A 19521-nucleotide genomic window follows, 5' to 3' on the forward strand; every position below is an offset into this window, starting at 1 on the left:
GTTGTACACTTGTATCTTAAATGGCAACTAGTGGGAGTGGCGGCACTAGTAGTGGGACTCAGGACATTGCTTGGCAACATGGGGATCCACGGACTGCCGACAAGAACAAATCCCGATGCAAGTATTGCCTTAAGACTTTGAATTCTGGTGGTTCAACCAGATTAAAGCAACATTTGGCTAGTGGCTACAAAGATGTTTCCAAGTGTCCCTGGGTTCCTTATGAAGGGCAAAAAGCAATTGCAACAACTTTAAAAGGAGGGAAAAAAAAAAAAAAAAGACAAGATGGCACAAAAGCAAAGGGAATTTGAGGATACAGTGTTGTCTAGCCCTTTTCTTGATGTTGATGAGGAGTCAAACGACGATGAAGAGAGGAGGAGGGTTATGGGTGTTGAGTCACAGGCCGAGTGGAGACAGATGAAAGCTGCGATGAAAGCTAGCAGACAGTCCTTACATGTTGAGAATGTGAGGTAATATGAACAAACAAAGGGAGCAGGTGGTTCAGGGTCAGGGGCATCCATGCCACCTAGACATAGTTTTCAGGGAACTGAGAGGACCGAAAGAAGGAGGAAGACTAGACATTATGATGCCACATTTGACCAAGACCACTCCCTCTTCAAGCATCAAGACATCTATCAAAGAAGCATTCCATATATGTTTGTTGGAGGTAAAGAAGGCAGTAGGGAGGAGGAAGCTAGGTTGGCAATCAACAAATTCATGCTCTATAACAACATTGCAGCCAATGTAGCAAAACACCATACTATCAGGGGATGATCAATGCAGTTGCTAGGGCAGGTGTAGGGGTTAAAGGCCCAACAGCTTGGGAAGTAATGAATAAATATTTACCCAAGGTAAAGCAGGAGGTGGATGAATACATTGAATCATTAAAAGAAAAATGGAGTACATATGGTGTTACTGTGATGGCTGATGGATGGACTGGTCTTACTAGACAGTCCATCATTAATTTCATGGTGAGCTGCAATGGAAAGACATCCTTCCTCAAGTCAGTGGATGCCTCAGATAAGATCAAAGATGCTGACTACCTTTACAAGCTTCTTAGGGAGGTGGTCCTCAAGGTAGGGCCAAAGAATGTTGTCCAAATTGTCACAGATAATGGTGCAAACTTCAAAAAAGCTGGTGAAATGTTGATAAGGAAGAAGAGCAGCAGGATCCACCTCTTTTGGACACCATGTGCTACTCATTCGATTAATCTTATGTTGAAGGACTTGGGGAAAAGAAAGTCAATCAAAACTGTGGTTGAGAGGGCTAGAAGGGTAAGTAATTTTATTTATAACCATGGTTATGTGCTGAAGATGATGAGGAACCACTGTAATGGTGATCTAGTCAGACCTGGATTGACTAGATTCGCCACAAACTATGTAGCTCTGAAAAGCTTCCGGAAGAAAGTGGTGGCCTGGTGGGTTTACGGCACATGTTTGCAAGTGAGGAGTGGTTTGGTTGACGTGGATCTAGCCATCCTAATGCAGTACTAGCCCAACAAACCATTGCTGATGATTCCTTTTGGAGGCAGCTAAATAGGACACTAGGCATTATAGAGCCTATTGTGTTTGTTTTAAGTAAGGGTGTCAATTCGGTACCGAAACCGTATTACCGCACCGTACCGAATTGTTTAAACCGCACCGTACCGTTTCCAAACTCATTACGGATTGTACCGAAACCGAATTTGGTAATTCGGTACGGACGACGGTTTCAGTATACGGTACCATACCGTTGGTATGTACCGTATACCGTATATCGTTAAACCGTTTTATGTACTGTATTTGTACCATATGCCGATAATAGATTTAAACCCTAAAAACTGGCTTGTAACTTGCTTTGTTCATCACATACTCACATGCAAAGAGAACAGAGAGGGCCGAGAGGTGAGACTGAGAGCAACGAGCTGCGAGGCGAGAGTCTAGTTCCTTCCTTCCTCTCCTTCTTCCTTCCTTCTTGTTTAGTTTTTTCTTCTTCTCCTCTGTTTTCTTTTTATTTTCTACAAATCTCGTTCTTCCTTCCTTCTTACCGTCTGGGACCTGGGTAAGCACATCGCCTCTCGTTCTTCCTTCTTCGAAGCTCCATCTAGCTGGGTAAGGTCGTAGGTAAGCTTGCAAGCAAGCCTGCAACTACATCGCCTCTTGAGGCTCTCATTCTTCGTTCTTCCTTCTTCTGTCTGAGCAAGTCTGCAACTGCTTACTGCTCTGTTCGTTGAACTCCAGTGGAAGGCCAGTCAGCGTCAGGCGTCAGGTGTTCAACTCCCAATAAAGCTTCCTTCTTCGATTAATCGGTTCAACTCACAAGACACAAGGTACTTTCTAACACCATAGCTTCATATTCGATATGGTCCTATGGATTCCTGAAATATACAAATTGAGATATACAAATCTTACCTAGGTTATTCGATTACACAAGGAATCCTTTTTTTTTTTCTTTGAATTGTTTTAGGTTTTGAGCTGAAGCAAAGAACCCGTGAATCCTTCAAAGCATTTCTCCCAATCTTTACCTAGGTAAGATTTGTAAATTGCTCCCTCTCCTAAATTAGGATTTTAGTCTCGTGGACCGATTTGCTAAATTCCGTGGCCGAAGCAATGCTGAAGGGGCTGAGACTGTGTGGAGAAAAATCTGCACCATTTAGCTTCATTTTAGTACTATTTCTGAAGATTCTTAAAAACTCCAGATTAATCTCAATGGGTGTCTTTTATTTTAGTTTATTTGACGCATGTAGATCCCTGATTTATTTATATGATTCAAACTTCTTTTTTTGTCCCCAGAGGCTGTGGTAAGTCCTCCATTTGTGTTTCTTCCGTTTGTAAAAAGTTTATTGAGATCAGGCTTCCATATCGCGGCACGAAACTGTTGGGTGAGGAAAGGAGGTGCTTTCACCGGTGAGGTTAGGTATGTTCTATGTTGTGTGAAACTATCATTGTCAATGCAATTTGGGATATTCAAATTATTTGTCTTTTTCCATTAGACTATAATAACTAATATGAAAAGTGACTCTGATAGCTTTTGTGCTTGTTTACTTGCTTTATTCTAGACTAAGCATCTAGTAGTGAAGCTATAATTGCAATACTCTTGTTACCCCCTATCCTCAAGTATCTTTCAAGTCTCTCGAGACGGGATGCTACTTTCAATGGAAGGACAATTTATGAATGTTCTATTATATTGTTTATGTGATACAGTTTCTGATTGCAAAGCAATTGTTGCTTCAATTAACATGGGTGTTGTATGATGTGTTTTCTTATTTCCAGCTCTAAATTGGTTGTGAGTTTGCATGTTTATGCTCACTTGTTTAACATATTTATTATGTGGGTTATCACTTCTATGTAGACCTGGAATTTAGCTGCAGTTCATATATTATTTTATTGGTTATCAACTGATTATTTTGTGATTTCATGTTTATTGTTCTTGCTCTTGTTTCTATTTTTTGTAAGAGTGTAAGAGGTGAATTGTCCTATTTATCATTTTTGCAGATACTATTATATTTGTCACTCCAACAAAATGAAAAGGCGTCGGTCTGAGATTGTCGAGCCACATGATGTTTCTGTTTTGGGTCCAGAACCTTCTCAAATTGAAAGAACTATTGAACAATTAGATAGCCAACAAGTAGAGACCCTTTCAGATTCAAATCCACCAACCAAAATGGGCAAAGTTAAAACATCATTATGTTGGACAAGTAATTGGTTCAAAATGGTTGATCCTGATCCCAAAAAATATCAAGATGGAAGGCCTAGAGCAGAATGCACAAAATGTGGGAAGATATTTTTGGCTAACCCCAAAAAAAATGGGACCACTGGTCTCAATAATCACATGAAAAAGTGTCCTAAGGCAGATAACAAAGACATAAATCAAATGGTGTTGCAACAAAGTGATGGGAACTTGGGGATGAGAAGCTTGAAAATTGACCCGAATGTAGTGCGTGATTTGGTCTTGGAGTTGATTGTTAAGAATGAACTCCCTCTGAGATTTGTAGAGTATCCAGCATTTAGGAAACTAATGTTATATCTTTATCCTGAGTACTCTGTTATTAGTAGGAATACTCTTTTGAGTGATATTCATAGAATCTTTAAGAGGGAGAAAGTTGCTATTAGAGAGGCAGTGAAGATATCATCTGGAAGAGTGTCAATCACAACAGATCTGTGGACTTCAATAGCTAATGATGGGTATATGACACTCACTGCTCATTATATTGATAACTCATGGGTTTTGCAAAAGAAATTGATCAAGTTTTCTATATTAGCACCTCCACATTCAGGTGCTAATATATGTGAGGCTTTTCACAACATTTTGATTGAGTGGGAGATTGAACAAAAATTATTTTCAGTGACAGTTGATAATGCAAGTTCTAATGGTTCTGAGATTAATTATTTGAGGACCACTTTGAATTCAAAGAATGCATTGATTTGTAAAGGAGAATTTTTTCATATTCGATGTTGTGCAAATATTTTGAACCTTATAGTTCAAGATAGCATCAAATTCCAGATGCATCTGTTCAAAAGATTCGAGATAGTATCAAGTATGTGAAGAGCTCACAAGCTAGGAAACTAAAATTTCAAGAATGTTGTGCTTGCCTAAGAATGTCATTTAGTCGGGGTTTGCATGGAGATGTAACTACACGATGGAATTCGACATTTCAAATGCTTAGTGATGCTCTATTTCATAGGCCAGTATTTGAGACTTTGGGATATTCAGATCAAAGTTATGCATTGAACCCTGACTCAAATGAATGGGAGAGGATTAAAAAAATTTAAAATTGTTGAAGCCATTCAATGAGGTCACAAAGGTTTTATCGGGTTATAAATATCCTACTTCAAATCTATACTTTGTTTGTGTTGTGGAAATTTACATAACTTTGAATAATGGATCACTAATAGATGAGTTTATGGGAAATATGTTAACTGCCATGAGACTAAAATTCAACAAATATTGGGAGAAATACTCTTTGATTTTGTCAGTTGACATTAGTTTGGATCCCCGATACAAAATAAGTATTGTTCAGGCTGCATTTGAATCAATCTATAAAGGAAACTCTTTCTTAGTGGAAGGTGAAATTCGACATGTTAAGGGAGCTTTGGAAAAGCTCTATGGAGAATATGCGAACATGTCAAAAGATAAAGTTATGATCTACGAGGCCTCTTCTGATTTTCTCAAGGTATATTATTATATGTCTTTGATAATTTGTGTTATCATCTGATTGATATTTATTAGTTTTTATGTTATATAATACCCTGTATGTCTATTTTATAGAATTTCCTTAGAAAATTTTCTGTGGAAAAAGTTGGGACAAATAAGACTGAAGTGGATCTGTATCTTGAAGAGCCATCCAAGCAATGGGCAAAGGATTTTGATATTCTTGCATATTGGAAGGTGGCTGAAGAATAGTACCCTAATTTGGCACGGGTAGCTCGTGATGTTTTAGCAATTCCAGTGTCAACGGTGGCATCTGAGTCGGCATTTAGTGTTGGGGGTAGGGTGATTGATAAATATCGAAGTAAGTTACTCCCTAAAATGTTGAAGCCTTAGTATGCCTTCGAGATTGGATGTATGATGTGAACTTTGGAGGTAATATTTTTTTCTTGTTATTACTATGCGTATCTCCTAAAATATTGTTTTTTAACTCTAATTAGTTATTTTAATTGTTGTTTTTCTCATTTCGTATAGCTGAACCGGATCCAGATCAAGATACTGAAGAATTATCTGAAGCATTGCAAGATGTTTTTACAATGTATCCGGTTTCTACTGAAGGATCCTCAACTCCTAGCAACGTAGAGTAAATCTATAAGAATATAAGATTGTTGTTGTATATGCTTCTGTTTTCATCTAAAAGTAATTGAAACTCAAGTTAATATTAATCAAAGATGATATTCTAATTCCAAATTGCAGGGATTGATGTAGCGTGGAACTGTGGAAGGGAGGATGCATGGCAACAAAACATAGAGTTTGTAATTTCATCTAGTTCTTTGCCATGCCTATGTTTTCATTAACTATGTTTTCTGTTTTTTATTAAAATTGGAATATCCTCTCTTTAATGAAACACATTTTGGGGTAAACATTTTTTCGAGTGCTTTACCTTTTTTTATTTTATAATGTTTGCTATAGTCTCTGTTTTTATTGTTAAGTATTTCAGCCCCGGCAATCTCTGCCAGCCAATCCATGAGTCTTTGTTTAATTTAATGGATCCAAGTGAAGATTTAGATTATTCCTCCTCACATTGTATTATTGTATTTTTAAATGAAGAAGAACCTAATATTCATGAGTCCTAGGCTAGGAAATGTTGTGCAGGTTGATCAAAATCTTGCATTATGTGGTGAGAATTTAAATTCACTTTCTGGGTTTGATGCTTACTGGTATTGAATTTATTTTTATGGCTTTTAAAAGAAAGAAAAAAATGACGTTTGCCATGTCTTGGTTTGTGCAGACTGTAGGCCCTACTTTGTCAAACTATGATGCAGAAGGTGCATGGGCATGGCCCTACCTATTGATGAGTTCGTGGAATACCTTAACGAGAACGGAATCATCCAACAAAATAGTTGATGCATAGGATGAGAAGACTGGACTTCTTAAGAGTTTCTAGTGTATACTAGTTTTGGTGGTGTTTGTTTTATTGTATCTGCAGTGTGATAAGATTGTGATGCTTCTAGGTACCCTCTCAAAACTACCCCAAGATTTCGGTTTATAAGTTAGGTTTGGAAAAAGGGAAGGGATAAATTTAGTACCATAAGTCATTTGCTTCATCGTCTTTTTGAGGTAATTTAGTACCATAGTTATAAGCTTGGATGTTCACGGGGAAAAATGTAGTAGAAAGGTGTGCCTAATCGCCTGCAGGATAAGTTATTTACCTAATTTAGTATAATGGTTCTTTCTTTTTCATACATTTCTTAAGCATATATATGGGGGTTGGCCCAATCGGCTTTGGCTTTAATCAGTATTACCACCAATATTTTCTTTAATCAGTATTACCACCAATATTTTCTCGTGCTATAATCAGCATTACCACCAATTTGACTGCTGGAATTCAAATTCTATGAACGATGCTAATGATTCGAACAATACACTCTTAAATCTGCATACTAGAAGTTTTGATCTTGATCTCTATAATAATGTAATAACGACTGAGACATAAGTCAAATAATCATCAGGTGAAGGAAAAATAAATAAAAAACCCACCATAGATGACTCTTATGCCAAACCCTGAAACCCATACCGATTTTCATACCGTAACAAAACCGAACCGTGTCGTTTTTTCATACCGAATTATTACCGTTTTCATACCGTACTGTTTTGAAAATACAGTTTTCAAACCATACCGTATAAATTTGGTACAGTACGTAAAACGGTATGAGGTTTTCAAACTCAAAACCGTACCGTACCGTACCGAATTACCGATACCGTACCGAATCGACACCATTAGTTTTAAGGATGGTAGATTCAAAGAAGAAGCCTACAATGCCCCACATATATGCTGCCCTTGAGCAAATGAAAGAGTTGGTTAGAGCTGCTGCCCCTAGCTCCTTCAAATCCTACGAGAGGATCATCGATAATAGATGGGAGACGCACTTGATGCATCCTTTGCACTTGGCTAGTGAGTCACTTTTAAGTCTTTAAGTTTTTGTTGTATACTTTAATTTACATTCTTAATTTGTTATAAGTTATAAGTTATAACTTATAATTTATAAACAAGTAAACAACCAAATTTTTTATTTCCACAATGCAAGCTTACTACCTCAACCCAAAGTACCATTACAAGAATGATCTCGGGCTTGAAGTAAGGTTGATGAATGTGGTGCAAGACGTGGTGGAGAAACTTGTGTCAAATCCCATCATGCAAGGGGCAACCAATGGAGAGGTGAGAACTTATTCAATTGTTTCTTCAACTTCTTGCATTAGTGCATTAAGCATATACATAATACAATAATTGAAGAATTGGTGTACAGATCAGGGAGTTCAAGGATGCCTCTAGGAGTTTTGGAAAGCCTTCTGCAGTTGCAACTAGGCAAAAAAATGATCCTGGTAAATAGTCCATTACTATAAGTCATTAAGTCTATAACTCTGTAAATGATAAATGATAAGTTATATAATCTTGCCTAATGCATTCTTATTTTTGGTTATGCAGCTGACTGGTGGGTGCTATATGGAACTAGTGCGCCAAATCTCAGGGAAATAGCAATTAAAGTACTCTCACAGACTTGCTCATCCTCTGGTTGCGAGAGGAACTGGAACACCTTCTCGCACATCCATAGTAAGGTATGGAACAGATTGGGGAGTAAGAGTCTCGAGGACTTGTATGTGCATTACAACATGAGATTGAGAATAGGGCACATACAAGATGATATCGATGACGACAATCGTGAACCGATTGAGTTGACTGAAATATTCCACGAGCCCCCCGCAGAAGATGAGGGCCGCATATATGTGGGGCATTGTGGGCTTCTTATCCGAATCCACCATCCGTAAAACAAACACAATAGGCTCTATAATGCCCAGTGTCCTATTCAGCTGCCTCCAAAAGGAATCATCAACAATGGTTTGTTGGACTAGTATTGCATCAGGATGGCTAGATCCACGCCAACCAAACCACTCCTCACTTGCAAACATGTGCCCTAGACCCACCACTTTCTTCTGGAAGGCTTTTCGAGCTACATAGTTGGTGGCGAATCTAGTCAATCCAAGTCTGACTAGATCACCTTTAAAGTGGTTCCTCATCATTTCAACACGTAAACATGGTTATAAATAAATTACGTACCTTCTAGCCCTCTCAACCACAGTATTGATTGACTTTCTTTTCCCCAAGTCCTTCAAAATAAGATCAATCAAATGTGCTGCACATGGTGTCCAAAAGAGGTGGATCATGTTGCTCTTCTTCCTCATTAACATTTCACCAGGTTTTTTGAAGTTAGCACCATTATCTGTGACCATGGTGGGAGATCTCGCTCTCGCCACTCCAAAATAGCGAGATCTCGGTCAAGATCTACCAAAATTTTGGCGTAATCTCAGTGGCCCATCTCGGTGGGTTTTAGGGCCCCGGTTGGGCTGAAATTTGGTATTTAGCCTATTTAAGGCCTTTTGAACACATTGGTGGCCTTAGATTTGTGAGAAAATAACCCTAAGTATGTCTTCTAAGTCGACCCTATGTGTAAAATCAAAGTGTTGTGAAATGCAAGGTTAGACAACATGTGTAATGTAGAGATATCAAGTAATTCATGTTATCAACTATAAAGTATCAAATACATTACACATCAAACTATCAAAGAACTTAAATGTCTTCAAAATTTTACAACCATAAGAAGTTTTAGACTTCTAGTAAGTCATAAATCATAATCCATAAGTTCACAATCACAAGAGTATGTGAGTAATAAGATTACAAGACTAGAAGATAGCAAGAGTATCACTCAGCATTCTGCATCAACTGATTCTGAACGGTGGCCACATATGACTCCTAAGTCAACTCATCACTATAGTATGTCACATATCGGTTTAAATGTCACATTAAATTAGTTTCCATGAATGTGTAGATCAAAGCTTGTGGATCAACATATATTTACATTAGACTTACACACCCATTGTAAAACATTCTATTTGAAAAATAATTCAAATTTGGGGGAAAATCTTACCTTTGTTGAAAATCTAGTTGAAATAAGCTTGAATGATGATAATTTGATGTTATAGATGTCTTAAAGATATTTAGAAGTTGAATCCCCAACAAATTCCGGCCAAAAATCAAGTTTTTGGCAAGTTTTTATGGTTGCAGCGAGAGAGAGGCGAGATATGGCGAGATCTCGGCGAGATGTGGCAAGATCTCCTATCTCGTAGATCTCACCTCTCCTCTCCTCTCGCTATCTCAAAATAGCTAGATATCTTGCGAGATCTCCCACCATGTCTGTGACAATTTGGACAACATTCTTTGGCCCTACCTCGAGGACCACCTCCCTAAGAAGCTTGTAAAGGTAGTCAGCATCTTTGCTTTTATCTGAGGCATCCACTGACTTAAGGAAGGATGTCTTTCCATTGCAGCTCGCCATGAAATTAATGATGGACTGTCTAGTAGGATCAGTCCATCCATCAGCCATCACAGTAACACCATATGTACTCCATTTTTCCTTTAATGAACCATTGTATTAATCCACCTCCTCCTTTACCTTTGGTAATATTTATGTATTACTTCCAAAGCTATTGGTCTTTTAACCCCTACACCTACACTAGCGACTGCATTGATCATCCCCTGATAGTATGGTGTTTTGGCTACATTGGCTGCAATGTTGTTGTAGAGCATGAATTTGCTAATTGCCAACCTAGCTTCCTCCTCCCTACTGCCTTCTCTACCTCCAGCAAACATATATGAAATGCTTCTTTGATAGATGTCTTGTTGGTTGAAGAGGGAGGGGTCTTGGTCAAATGTGGAATCATAATGTCTAGTCTTCCTCCTCCTCCTTTCGGTCCTCTCAGTTCCCTGAAAACTATATCTAGGTGGCATGGATGCCCCTAACCCCGAACCACTTGCTCCCCTTGTCTGTTCATATTGCCTCACATTCTCAACATGTAAGGACTGTCTATTAGCTTCCATTGCAGCCTTCATCTGTCTCCACTCGGCCCGTGACTCAACACCCATAACCCTCCTCTCTTCATCGTCTCTTGACTCCTCATCAACATCAAGAATAGGTCTAGATAGCACTGTATCCTCAAATTTCCTTTGCTTTTGTGCCATCTCATCCTTTTTTTGTTTCCCTCCCTTTAAAGTTGCTGCAATTGCTTTTTGCACTTCATAAGGAACCTTGGGACACTTGGAAACATCTTTGTAACCACCAGCCAAACATTGCTTTAATTTGGTTGAACCACAAGAATTCAAAGTCTTGAGGCAATACTTGCATCGGGATTTGTTCTTGTCAGTAGTCAGTGGATCCCCATGTTGCCAAGCAATGTCCTGAGTCCCACTACCAGTGCCACCACTCCCACTAGTTGCCATTTAAGATTCAAATGTACAGCACTCAAAGTCTGAAATACATAAATGAATGTTCCCAAATAATCATTAGAATAATTTTAGATATATAAAAACATGTAAAAACAATTTATAAAACAACAAAACACACACTTTGTTCTAAGATAACATATATACAATGCTCAAACAAACATGTTTGTATTTTTAAAATAAACTTGAGCATTATTTGAAAAGAAAAAAAAAGATAAATTTTTAATAACATATTAGTTTTTATAATTATTTTATGTAAAAATAATTTATAAACAACGAAACACACACTTTGTTATAAGGTAACATATATACAATGCTCAACCAGATATGTTTATATTTTTAAAATAAACTACATAATATAAGCATCATTTAAAATAAATAAATAAATAAAGATAATTTTTTAATAAAATTTTATTTTTCATAAATTTTTTATTTAATTATTTAAAATAAAAAAATAAAAATAAATACAGCAAGCATGATAATCAAAATATTAATACATGAGATTGTAGCCCTCTAAATGTAGTTTAACATAAATAATAATCACATTCATATCATAAGTATTTATTTACAATCTTTAATTTTAATTTTTTAGATAATATATTTTTTAAATACGAAAATTCAAAAAAAAATTAATAACAGAAAATTAATTTTTTTTCCATGAAAGTGTAGATCAAAGCTTGATCATCAACATATATTTATACCACACTCATACAACCATTGTAGAACCTTGTATTTGAAAAAATTCAAATTTGGGGGAAAATCTTACATTTCTTGAAGATCACTTGAAATATGTTTGAATCTATTGTTGTAGATGAGTTGATGATGTTGCTATGCTGAATCCCCAACAAATTCCGGCCAAAATTTGAGTTTTCCGGCCAAAAATCAAGCTCCAGCGAGAGAAGGGCGAGAGAGAGGCGAGATATTCCTCGCGAGACAGAGGCTTTTTAAAGCCCCTAAAGCGGCCAAAAGCGTACTATTAGCGAGATCTCAAGTCGAGACCTCCCATCTCTATGGTCTTGCTTGTAGTCTCGTCTCGCTATCTCACAATAGCGAGATATCTTGCGAGCGAGATCTCGCGATCTCGTGAGATCTCCCACCATGGTAACTTGTAAGTTGTAATCTACTAATCTTGTTACTCGTCTCTTGTACTCTTGTGATCTTGTCAGTCTTGTGAATTGTGATTGTGATTGTGAACTTATGGATTATGATTTATGACTCACTAAAAGTCTAAAACTTCTTATGGTTGTAAAACTTTGAAGACATTTATGATTTCACTATTTAAATTCTTTGATAGTTTGATCACTTGAATACTTGAGGTGTAATGTTAAATTGTTAATGTATTTGATACTTGATAGTTGATAACTTGAATTACTTGATATCTTTACATTACATGTTGTCTAACCTTGCATTTCACAGAATTTCGGTTTTACACATAGGGTTGACTTAAAAGACATAGTTAGGGTTATTTTCTCACAAATCTAAGGCCACCAATGTGTTCAAAAGGCCTTAATAGGTTAAATACCAAATTTCAGCCCAACCGGGGCCCTAAAACCCACCGAGATGGGCCACCAAGATTACGCCCATTTTTTGGTAGATCTCGACCGAGATCTCGCTTTTTCATAGTGGCGAGATCTCCCACCATGCTTGGCATAACCGCCATGTGGGCTCGGGTAGAATTGCTTCTAAGCTAGACCGATTCCTCAGTAATGATTCTTGGCTCTCCAATTTCCCTTCCTCCCATGCCTCTTTCTCCCCTCCTAGCCTTTCTGATCATTCCCCTTATCTTGTCCATATCCTTCCCCCTCTTTCCTTTGGCCCAAAGCCTTTTAAATTCTTTGACATGTGGACTACTAGTTCTTCCTTCTTGCCTACTGTTTTTTAGGCCTAGGAGAAGCCAGTTCACTATCATTCTCTCCCCATCATTGCTTTGGCCCGTAAGCTCAGAAACACCAAAGAAGCCCTTCGTTCCTAGAACGCTTCCACCTTTGGTAGATCGGATCTACTCCGCATCCAATCCCTCATTCATGATGACCCTTTCAACTCTTCTTTGGCAGACTCTGAGATCTTGCTCTTTAGGGAGCTCTTCTTTGGCAGACTCTGAGATCTTGCTCTTTAGGGAGCTCTCCTCTATTGCCTCCCAAAAAGAAAGTTTTCTCCGCCAAAAATCTTGAATCAAATGGCTTTAGCTCGAGGACTCCAACACTACTTATTTTCACCATTCCCTTAAAGCTCGCCTCACTCACAATTCCATTCCCGTCCTTCTCTATAGTAATGGTTCCTGGATTTCTGATCCTCCCATTATCAAGGCTGAAGTCACCTCTTTCTTCACCAATCTCCTCTCCCCTTCTTCTCTCCCCCCTCGTTCCCCCCTCCCCCTAATCTCCTCAACAAATTTCTTAACCCATCCCCTCTCCCTTCCCTCTGTGCTATCCCTCCCACTAAGGAAATTCTTCTCACTATTCGCTCCCACAAGCCTAATCGTGCCCCTAGGCCTGACGGATTCAGTATGGGGTTCTTCCTCTCTTTTTGGGACCTTATCGAAGACGACCTTGTGAAAGCCATCCATAGCTTCTTCCTCAACCCTTCCCAACTCTCCTTCATCAATCAAACTTTCCTTTGTCTCATTCCCAAAAAGTCAGACGCTTCTTCTCTCTCGAACTTCCGCCCTATTTCTCTCTGTAATCTCCTCTATAAGTTCATCTCTAAGGTCCTTGCAAACAGACTCAAGAAGGTTATACCCCTTTTTGTGAGTTCCAACCAATCTGCTTTCAATTTTGGTCGTAGCATGGCAGATAATATCCTTTGTGCGAAAATTGTTTGTGGGTTCGATAGGTCTTCCCACTCCCCTGCTGCTCTTGTGAAGGTTGATCTCCACAAAGCCTTTGATTCTATTCACTGGGACTTTATCAATCATGTTCTCTTTTATGAGATTCCCACCGTCCTTCATCCACTGGATTGAGATTTGTATCTCTACCCCCCACTTCTCCATTATCACTAATGGCTCACCGGTCGGTTACTTCCCTTCTCGTGTTGGTAAACATCAAGGTTGTCCCCTCTCTCCTTACTTCTCCTCTCTTGCCTTAGAGGTTCTTTCTTATATCCTCCAATCTAGCACTAATCAGCATCTCATCTCCCCCATTCCCAAATGCAAGTCCCTCAATCTCACCCACCTTGCTTTCGCCGATGATCTAATGATCTTCTCCAAAGCTGACCATCAATCCATTTCCTCCATCCTCTCAGCCCTCTATACTTTCGAGTCCCTCTCCAGCCTCAAAGTTAACCTTGATAAGTCTACCATCTTCCTCTCTGGTATTCCTGACTCCTTGCGCTCATCTCTTCTTCAGCTTACAGGTTTCAAGTCTGGTTCTTTCCCGGTGACTTACCTTGGTCTTCCCTTTATCCCTAGTAGACTCACTCATCACCACTGTTCCCCCATGCTTGACTATATCCGCAAGAAGCTACAACTCTAGAAAGGCAAGCTTCTCTCTTTCGTTGGCTGAGTTGTGCTCATCAAATCAGTTCTCCACTCGTCTTATCTTTATTGGTGTGGTATCTTTTCTCTCCCAAATCCACCATCCTTGCTATGGAATCTCTTTTCTGTGCTTTCCTCCAGAAGGGTCAAGAAGCCTCCTGCTTCATCCCATCAGTTAATCGGCTATTTGTCGCCCAAAATCCGAAGGGGGCCTTGGCATTCGCCGCATCTTGGATGTCAATATGGCCTGCCTCCTCAAACTCATCCGGAAGACTGTATCCAAACAGGATTCCATTTGGGTCAATTGGGTTCGCTCTTACATCCTCCGTTCTTACTCCTTCTGGACCGTCTCCATCCCCTCCAACCCTTCCTGGGTTTGGAGAAAGCTTCTCCTTCTGAGGTCGCGTGCGCTTACAGCGATCTCTACTCTTATCTCCACTAGTACCACCACCTCCTTTTGCCTAGACCCATAGCATCCGATGGGCATTCTTTTCACCCTCCTTGGCCCCCGCACTGTGTACAATACCCGCATTCCCAAATCCACCCCCCTTTCCTCCTTCATTTTTTATGGCTCCTGGTCCCCTACCCACCCACTCACCCCTGTCTCACACAAGTTTGGAATTCTCTCCCTGCACTCTCAAATTCCTTTCATGATATTACTGTTTGGCTCCCTACCCCCACTAAAACCTTCACCACATCCTCGGCCTGAGACCTCTTCTGTACCCCTTCCCACAACCCCCCTTGGCCCCCGTTGATCTGGTTTAAAGGTCATATCTCCCACCACTCCCTTACCCTTTGGAGAGGCCTTATGCTTGCCCTTCCCACTCAAGCTTTCCTCATTAGCCGTCACATCGCTGTAAACCCAAACTGTCCCCTTTGTTGGTGTAACCATGAGAACATTGACCACCTATTCTTCCTTTTCCCTTTCTCCAACTCCCTTTGGAGAAAAGCCCTTGCTTCTATTTGGCCCCGCTTGCATCGCTCCTTTGGGTTTGCTAGGGATTAAGCTTTTCAGGTTCCTCCATTTGTGACTGGATCGGAAAGCTTGTTTTTTGTGCTATTGTTCATCATCTTTGGTGGGAGCTCAATCTCAGAAGATAGACCTCCAAATCCCGCTCTATTGACATGATTTGGAAGGCCATCTGTTTTGATGTTTCTACTAGAGTTTCTTCTTTTCCCGAACCCCCCGTAAATGACACCCCAAGGAACAGGCTTATTGTTGTATCCCGAGGTCTCAATTTTTCTTTCCAGCCTCCTGTTTGAAGGCTGTTTGTTGTATCTTTTTTCGGTTAATTTAATTATTCATTCATCCAAAAAAAAAAAAAACAAATCAAAGATCTGTAGGAAAACAAATCTCATGAAGAACATGGAGATTACATGGGGTAAGATCTGGTTTTGTTTAATAGATCACATCAGCTCCTTTGATTATCAAAAAATCAAAGACCTGGAGGAAAACCGATGTCTTGAAGAATATTGAGATTACATTGGGTCAAATCTGATTTTGTCCAATAGATTACATCGGCTACTTTGATTACAACAATAAGCCTTGTCCCAACTAAATGGGGTCGGCTACATGGATTCTTGCCTTCCAATAAGTTTGGAGATTATATGGGGTCAGATCTGGTTTTGTTTAATAGATTACATCAGCTCCTTTGATTATCAGAAAATCAAAGATCAGGAGGAAAACAGATGTCTAGAAGAATATTGAAATTACATCAGGTCGGATCTGATTTTGTCTAATAGATTACATCGGCTTCTTTTGATTACAACAACAACAATAAAACTTGTCCCAACTAAATGGGGTCCTACATGGATTCTTGCCTTCCAATAAGTTATGTTCGAGGCCATGCTAGATACAAGGCCTAAGCTATGCATTTCATTTCTCACCACTTCTCTTAAGGTTATCTTAAGTCTACCCCTCACTCTTCTAGTTCCTTCAATCTGGATTATATCACTTCTCCATACAGGGGCATTTATAGGTCTCCGTTGAATGTAGCCATGCCACCTTAGACGACTTTCTCGAAGCTAATCCCTTATGGGAGCAACTCCCAAACCAAAGTCTAATATGATCATGCATTATCTTATCCTTCCTAGTTTTGCCACTCATCCATCTTAGCATCCTCATTTTTGCTACACTGAGTTTATCTATATGATTTTTTTTAACAGCCCAACACTCTGCACCGTACATCATAGTTGGTCGAAAGACGGTCCTATAGAGTTTTCCTTTAAGCTTTAATGGAATTCGTCAATCACACAAGACCCCGGACACACCTCTCCACTTCATCCACCCTATTTTAATTCTTTGGGAAACATCATCCTCTATATCACCTCTTCCATTTATGATTGAACCTAGGTACCTAAAAGAATCACTCTGAGGAATCTCCTTATCATTAAGTTTCACCACCTCATCGTCTGCCCGATCATGACTAAAGTTTTAAACAAGATATTTTGTCTTCGTTTAACTTAATTTAACAAATATCTGGAGGAAAACAAATCTCTTGAAGAACATGGAGATTTCATCGGGTCAGATAAAGAAAACAAATCTAAGATAGGGTTTTCTATCTAGTCTAGGGTTTTCCTCATCTCACCACAAGGGTATGATAATGTATTTAAAACATTGAAAAACCCTGATGTAAAATAAGAATTTAAAACTTACAAATCACCCACCTTTTTTAATATGCACCGTCGGATTTAATTGGGTTTACGTGGCACAATCTTGATGGTAAGCAAATCCAGAGCATAAGGGTATTTTGGCCACAAAATAATCATTCTTTTGGACCAGAAGTGACTTGAACCAAACTTCAAGGGGTCCAAATGAAAATTACCCACAATTTAAAAACAGAATTGAACTCCTAACAAACTCCTAATAACAATTATGCCCAGCAGGGCTCGAGTAGGAGTGTCAAAATAACCAAACTACCATTGGCATTGATTGAGCTTCTTATGCCGCTGGGTAGCAGGCCTAGGACTTCTTTCGGGCCTTGGGGCTCTTCTTTGGGCGGGTTTGGTGACATACATCACTAGTTCTCCCTCTCGCCAACTAGCACTAGCTACTAGTACTCCCTCGACTAGCTTGCTCTAGCCCTCGAGAGGGAATGTTACCTTCTCCCTTTTCTCTTCTAGAGTCCCAGTTTGATTAGAATTAAAATATTAGAAAGTCAATTTGTGTTTATTCTGTTTTCCTTTTTCTTCTTAGAGTTGTTTACGCACTGATTTTAAAGTAAATACGCCACTACGGCAGTGAATAAAGCACAACTCTCTGACAAACAATTCCTCAGCTAAGAACAAAAACAAATAGAAGAGGAAAAGAATTAAGTACATGTACCACACTATATGGCAGAAATGACAAAAAACCAAACTAACAAAAGGACCTTTAACATGTAATTTAATGATATCCGTGATACTGTGACCCCATGTTCTACCAAAAAAATAAAAAGATACTGTGAGCCCATGTGAAAACCTGGGAGTGTAACTAACCTGTAGAGAAGCTTTTACAGCAGAAACTTCTTGTTTGAGATGTTGAACATCCTCCAGAATTATCTCCTCAGTCTTGGCAAGCCTCAACTTATCTTCCCTCAACTTTAAAATGGAAATCATCAAACACTTTCTTAGCCCAACAATGTCTTGGCAAGCTTTTGCTTCAGTTGCAGAAGAAATAGCAATTTCCCTAAGCGTTGCAACCCTCTTTTCTTCCTGCAAAAGAAAGTTATCAATTTCCTTCTTTTTTGTGGATAGAGCTCCACATGAGGACTCAATCCTGGAAAGTGCAGACTTCAAGTTATTATAATTCATATCAGTGCTCAACAGCATGTCATGAAACCCTGACATGGCATCAGCAATTCTTTTCTCAACCACATGGATATTAGAATCATTTTGTGCAATCTCAGCTTCCTTGTTTCTTACTAAAGAAAGTAATTCCTCCAATTCTTCTGTAAGCGTCCGCCGTTTATCATAAAGATGTTCTTTCTGCTTCCTATCATCCTTGATCAAGTGGTCGATGGAATCATTGAATATTGAACGTGCATCATTCGTTAAGAGCAATTCAATCTCCAATTCCACTTTTCTCTCTTCTAGGGCTTCCATTGATGATATCCAATCATCTATTTCTTTTGATGATAGTGATTCTGCATTCTTCAACACTAAATCGGCATTGGCAGCAGTGTCCTGGGAATAGAAGTAAATTTTAGAAAGTTCCAGCTTTGATAACCAATCAGGGGGGAAGAAAGTTCAGTTGAACATTGGACTTGAGAAGCATTATTTGTCTTCTATTCCCCCCCCCCCCCTTCTCTCTCTCTTTTTGTGGAGGTGGGAAAGAGGGGTGTTTTGTGTGTGTGTGGGGGGGGGGGGGGGAGGGAACAGGAAGGAGTTTAAATAATGAATGGCCATCATTGGCATGCTGGTAAAACCTCAGCCTGCCAGATGTGGGTTCAAACCCGAGCATGGACATTTTGTGTTCAAATACCAACCCTATACCCCCTTCACAGGACCCTGTGCAAGTGGCACATCGAAAAAGCTGCAGCTTTCTAAGAAGATGAATGACAAAAATCCACAGATAAAAGATTGTGAAAAGACACTTCTTTCACTAGGGTTAAATAATGCAAGGGGGCCAAATGGAAAGTTGGAAATTCTTTGATACATATCTAACAGTCAGGACATATAAGTAGTCATATCAGCCATTTGACAAACTGCATGTAATGGATGATACAAATAAAGTGCGTGTATGATTGTATATCTGATAGACAACAAGAAATGACATTGATATCATATTGTTAATGACGAATATATAAGACTAGGAGGCCACCACCACAAAGCAAGCCAACTGAATTCAACAAAATATAAACAATCCAATTGTCACGGAAAGGACTTCTTAAATGGCAAGGATCTCTGTATCTGCATTAGTTTTCTTCTTTTTAGCATTAAAAGAAAGAGGGGGGGGGAATATATAAAACTTTTCAAAACGATGAGTGTCAATCGAAGCCTCTAGCAGATAAACGTCTTGAAAGATTTCACAACTAATTCGTTACCCAGCGATCCTCTATAGATTTAAAAAGCCTAAAGAATTTAAAATTGACGTTTACAGTTCCAAAGC

At 39.1% G+C, this 19521-nt stretch overlaps 1 protein-coding gene across 2 annotated transcripts in view; it reads right to left on the minus strand.

Annotated features, from left to right (window-relative positions):
• Positions 1–19521, minus strand: part of LOC149014442 (neurofilament light protein) — a 48926-nt gene that overhangs the window by 15712 nt on the left and 13693 nt on the right. The window contains exon 2 of one of the 2 annotated variants that reach the window (XM_089155197.1): positions 17910–18125. In XM_089155197.1, coding sequence (XP_089011323.1) covers positions 17910–18125 — 216 coding nt within the window. Of the gene's footprint in view, positions 1–17909; positions 18597–19521 lie in introns of both variants that reach the window. The other variant, XM_089155196.1, reaches the window with a different exon arrangement.

Source organism: Hakea prostrata, chromosome 5 (genome assembly GCF_041222555.1).
Source record: "Hakea prostrata isolate BN-2017 chromosome 5, UWA_Hpros_2, whole genome shotgun sequence".
In the NCBI taxonomy this organism is placed as follows: Eukaryota; Viridiplantae; Streptophyta; class Magnoliopsida; order Proteales; family Proteaceae; genus Hakea; species Hakea prostrata.